The sequence below is a fragment of the Alnus glutinosa genome, chromosome 5 (assembly GCF_958979055.1).
Source record: "Alnus glutinosa chromosome 5, dhAlnGlut1.1, whole genome shotgun sequence".
Lineage (NCBI taxonomy): Eukaryota > Viridiplantae > Streptophyta > Magnoliopsida > Fagales > Betulaceae > Alnus > Alnus glutinosa.
The window spans coordinates 9,040,467-9,045,932 of record NC_084890.1 but is presented as its reverse complement, the minus strand read 5'-3'; the positions used below and the strand labels follow the sequence as shown (position 1 = coordinate 9,045,932).

The 5,466-nt window shown below is 37.4% G+C and overlaps 1 protein-coding gene across 1 annotated transcript; it reads left to right on the top strand.

Annotated features, from left to right (window-relative positions):
- Positions 1–373: 373 nt before the first annotated feature.
- LOC133868501 (protein DEHYDRATION-INDUCED 19-like) lies at positions 374–5,218 on the top strand. The gene is made up of 5 exons (XM_062305409.1): positions 374–808; positions 914–1,053; positions 3,639–3,716; positions 3,851–4,134; positions 4,669–5,218. The coding sequence occupies exons 1-5, from the start codon at positions 724–726 to the stop codon at positions 4,775–4,777; spliced, it is 696 nt and encodes a 231-aa protein (XP_062161393.1). The 5' UTR covers positions 374–723; the 3' UTR covers positions 4,778–5,218.
- Positions 5,219–5,466: the final 248 nt, after the last annotated feature.

The window sequence follows — 5,466 nt, the reverse complement described above, 5'->3', positions numbered from 1 at the left end:
CCCACATATCTGATATTTCGTCCATCCTTACCACTGCAATGCCACTCGATTAGATCCAGGAATGTATGCCCCAAGAGACTGAGTAAAAAGAGACAAGGACAATCAACTCTACGCCCTATCCGGACTAGAGATCCACAGCTTCACCTAGTCTTCGAGGGAGATAAGACAGGGAAGAGCCTCAATCAGCACAATTATTCCCCTAATTTTAAGCATGCGTAGAAAATTAAAAAAAAAAAAAAAAAAAAAAAAAGAAAAAAAAAAGAAAAAGAAAAAAGAAAGAAGGAAATCGAATTTGAAGAAAACAAAATTAGCCATCACAAAAAATAATATGGCCTGCAGACCACTCGAGCAAACGATGTATGTGTACAGCAACCCGACATTTACTCGCTCCAACTTTACGTCAGCTCCGGTCTTCACCACACAAACCCTCCCATCTCTCTCTCGTCGTTTCTGAAGCTTCCCCACATTAATACACAGCTCTAAGAAAAAGTCAAATCTACAAGAAAATTCATCAACCCTCCTCTCTCTCTTTGTATCAGAAGCTTCCTGCGATCAAGTTGAAAAGTTAAAATTTTCAGAACTAAGGCACCCGAGAGAGACTAGATCGGAAGCGAAGCATTTTTTCTTTCGTTTAGCTTTTCTTTTTTCTCTTGGGAGGTAATTAAAATCAAAATAAAAACTAATAAAAAAAAAAGTGAGCTTAATCTTTGATCCTTCAACCCAATGGACTCCGAGTTCTGGACCTCTCGCCTCGCGGCCGCCAAGCGCCAATACACGCTCCAGCACCACCATCAGAGCTCCCACTTAGGTATCCAACCCGTTTCTCTGTCTCTTTTTCTTTTTCTCTTTATTGGGTTCTCATTTTTCATTATTTATTACTTCAATGATTTGTGTTTTTTTTTTTTTGGATTAGATCGGTTGAGCATCGATGATTTTGAGGTGGAGGACGAGGTCCGACCCGACTTCCCATGCCCGTATTGTTACGAGGACTTCGACATCGTGTCGTTGTGTTCGCATCTCGAAGACGAACACTCTTGCGAGTCCAAAGTCACCGTACGCGTTTCTTTAGATACACCCTCGGATTTGTTTTTGTTTTTGTTTTCTCTGAAGAAAGATATGTCTTTTATAGTGGTTTCCTTATTTGGTTCATGTTTTTGTGGGTTACAATCTTTGTTGGTAAAGTTATGTTTGCTTTTTTTTTGATTCACCGGCGTGCCGATATTTCTTGTCTTTCATTTAAGGGCTTTCTTTTTATTGATTTATTGCAAAAGGTGTTTTTTCTTTTCATAGAAATTGCATGTGAGGACTAAGGAGGGACCAAAGTACCATTTCTTTTTATATATGTAATTCATCCAATACATGTTTGTATGAATAATATGTATGATAAAACGGATATGGAGTAATAAATCAGTGGAGCTCCAATGAAATTGGTATTTGCAGAGTTCCTCAAATTTACACCTTTTCGTGTTGAGGGATATATTCACCTTCCCTGCTGGTCACTTTGATCTTATGATTTCTTTTTCTTTTTCCTTTTTTCACTGTCTTTTTGCTGAAAAGAAGCTCATAGATTGGTGTCATTGGAAATTTGGCTGTTTAGTCAACTGCATAAACGAGGAACCCTTCAAAAAAATAAAAAAACTAATACGAAAAACAATTTGGCCGAAGTGGGAGCTGGAAAAATGTAAGAAGAATTTCAGGAGCTGCTAAGTTAAGTTTATGAAGCAAAAAAGAGGGCTAATTAAGGTTGCAATCGATGCACGACTGACTTTTAAGAATTGGTAACTTATAAAGCTATCGGTTCTTTTTTTTTTTCGGAGCTTCCTGCATTTGCTGATTTAGGAAAGATTTTAATTAGGTTAAATGTGTATGATGCTTGATTTATCTTGGAAGATTTTGATCTCCAAAGAGTGGTATAAGTTCAACGAATTAGAGGCCCTTTGACGGATACATAATTTGGTGTCTGCCACCACCCACCAGCCACACTGCATCCTAGGTCTGCAGGTAGTTCACCTTTAGATATCATAAAAGTATAGCTAAAAAAGCATGGAATCAGCAGAGTCCATATGAGAAGTTCATTCATAAATGCCAATGTTGTAACTTGTTACCGCCTTTTCTTTCCACTTGGATTGGTCATATCTTATGTTCCGTTATCATTTTACAATTCCATCATAGTGAAAGCAGGAAATGTTGAAGTAATGCTGGTTTATGTGTACAAAATAAGTGTTCAAAGAGGCGACACTACAACTATATACTTAACAAAAAAAATTATGGAGAGGATGAAAGCTAAGTCAAAAAGGAATGATATAGTTCAAGTGTCAGATGTTACATGGATGATAGAGGATCATAAAAGATGTGGTTTGAAGTAGCTGTGTAAGTGAAACTGGCTCATAACTTAACTAACATTTGGCCATAGGCCTGTAGACAAACCATTTGCTGATGTAGGATTCATAAAGACAACTATAGACATAGAGGGAAACAGCTTTCTGGCTTTGAGGCATAAACACTGTGAGACACAATATGGGGGAACCACAAAGCACCAAACCACCAGACAGCCTTTTTATTTAAGTTCTTTCTTTTTTAACATTGGAAGGAATGAGTTAGTTTTGACCATGGCTGCAATAAAGTCTTGACCAACACTTCTGTTATTCTGTATAGGGGTTCCTAGATATCAAAGTGAAAGGAAGTTTGATGCCTCACCGGTCAGACATGAACAATTTGTCATCAAGATTGACCTATAAGCTTTGCCAATGTAAATAGGGCTCAACTCATTGTAAAAGTTATCAGCCTATTTGTTCTTTGGAGACTCTGTAGAGGTCCAATGACACTACTGTTTGCGAGGCTCATCTGTTTTGCTTTTCTATTTGTTTTTTTTTTTTTTTTCTTTTATTTCCACCTTTCTGTCTCACCATTGGTGTCCACCTCTATTTACATAGTTCACGATTTATCTGAAACCGTGGCACGTGGTGTGTTTGTTTTGAATATTATTTTGAATAATATTCTACTTTTTTTCAAAAATAAATCACATTTTATTCAAATTTTTCTCACAAAGTCAAACCTCGTAATTCGCACATTGAATTCGAATAATATTCGGATTCAACACCCAAACGAACCAAAATTAGCAACTTTAGCTTTGAATAGATTTTTTGTGATTAAAAGTATTGTGTTTTCCTCTATTAACAGCTTCTATAAAAAGCACAATTTACATGGTCACTATTTATGTAGTTTATATTGCTTTGCTTTGGATTTGAATCTATAGGGGACCCTCAACATACATACGTGAATGCTCTGTACCTATGTCCAAAGATATAGTGCTGATGAATTCAACTCTTAGATCATATCTGTGCTTGATGCCCTCAATGTGGGGGGAACTTATTATTGCTTGTACTTAATCAAGAACATTTAGGTTTGGATTCTTTGATATACTTTACAAGTCCAGAATGAATCAATGAAAAGAGGGGGGAATTGAACGAGGAGAAATGAACAAAGTGAAAATCTTCTTTTAGCTAGTTATTTATTAATGTTATTCCTATTCCTTAGGATTGAGTGAGAATTCTGTTAATTTGTTAATTACTGTCTAGTGTTCATTGATGCTTTCAAGATAATAATAGTCTCATTCTGCATCCTCTTTGTCCTTGCAGGTTTGTCCCATTTGCTCTGTTAAAGTTGCAAGGGACATGTTAAGTCATATCACGCTGCAACATGGACACTTGTTCAAGATATCCTTGAAACTGAAAATTTCATCATTGTCATTTTTTCTGTGTCTTGTTAACTTTAAATTTGTGTATTTGCTTGGTTATTTATCAATGACAAAACTGGATTGTTGTACAAGTTTCCTTTAACTGAGGATTACTTGCAGAGACGTCGTAGGTTACGTAGAGTAGCAATTCCTAACAGTCAGGCACTGTCTCTCCTGGGCCGGGATCTTCGTGAGGCTCATCTCCAGGTGCTTCTAGGGGGTGGTGGATATCGGTCAAACAATGCTAATGTGTCTACTACAGCTACTGATCCATTCCTGTCCTCACTTATTCTGAATTTTCCTGCATCTGAAGCAGAGGAGATTTCAAAATCTGTGGTAACCAGTGCTGAGGACACTTCTGCAAAAAACGCAGCACCTGCACATATATGGAAATCAAGGTAGTGGTTTTTTGGATTTATTTTCTTTTGTGATAGAGGAACATGTACTTTCATTGAATTCCCAAGCCTTCATTTAATTGGTATACTTGCGTCATTCCAAAAATATCTTATGAGATGTAATACCTTCATAAATGTTTTTCTCCCATGTTTCAACAATACCCTTGTTTTTAAAATTTTGTTTTCTATTTTAGGCAAGATTTGAAGCTTGGGATCCACCCGTTTGCCATGCGAAGTGCATGCAGCGGGGTCAGGGTTGGGGTAGGATACGGGATTTTTTTCTCATTTGGGCCAAAATATGTTAGATAGTTTTCTCAATAAGAATGCAATTGATGTTTTGATGTCTTAGACAAGAGGATCAACCATTTTTGTATCCACCTAGTGCACAGACTATCATATAAATTAGCAACCAATTGAGTCATGGCTTTTGTTGGTGAGGAAGCAGTCACCTGGTCTATTTCAATCCAATCATTTATGCTTTATGCACGCCTACACGCCTGTCTGGATCCAAACATTCACATATCTCTCCCCTTGCAGTTTTGATCCTTCTTTGAGCTACGAAGAGCGGGAAAAAAGGATTAGACAAGCCACTGGAAGAGCCGGTTTTCTGCAAGATCTGCTTCTGACAACTCTGTTAGGCGACTAATAGAAGCAGTAAGTTGCTTCATAAATAATTGAATGTGAGTTGTTAAAACTGTTGATAAGGGGGTATCATTGGATGGGATTCTAGCAGTTTAGCAGCACTATGAGTGCCTGATGGTTATATCCCATTCTTGTTGGTAACCCACTTCGCCAGAGATGCACTACATTCTGAAGAAACATTCCGAAATGATCTGTCAGTTAAGATCAACTTCATTTTATGAAATGCTTATTATGTTGCCTTGTAAACCCTTTTAATGCAAAATTTCCAGCGTAGCAACACATTGGGCCAATGCTCTGCCAGGTTCCAGTGGAAGCAGATGAACTGAAGAGGGCATGACCACTCAAGGAAAATGTTTGGGGTATTATTGTAGCTTTTTAGTTTTTACAATGATTACTTTATAAATTAACGTCGCGGTGAAATGATTAAGTAAAAAATTGGTGATCCCGAATGGTTGTAGTGTATTGCGTGTGTATGCTGCTTGGTGAGCCCGGGCTGGGGCTGGATTTGGGCCGTTAGGCCCTCAACGGGGCTCTCTAGGCCTTTCTACATTTGGGTACTCCAATTTTCATAGTTCCTCCTAAAGTTTGTGGTAGTAACAAACTAAACTCTAAAATTTTATGTTATGAAAATAAATATATTAACAAACAACTTGAAATACAAAATACTTCTCAAACCTAAAAGCTTTTTGTAAG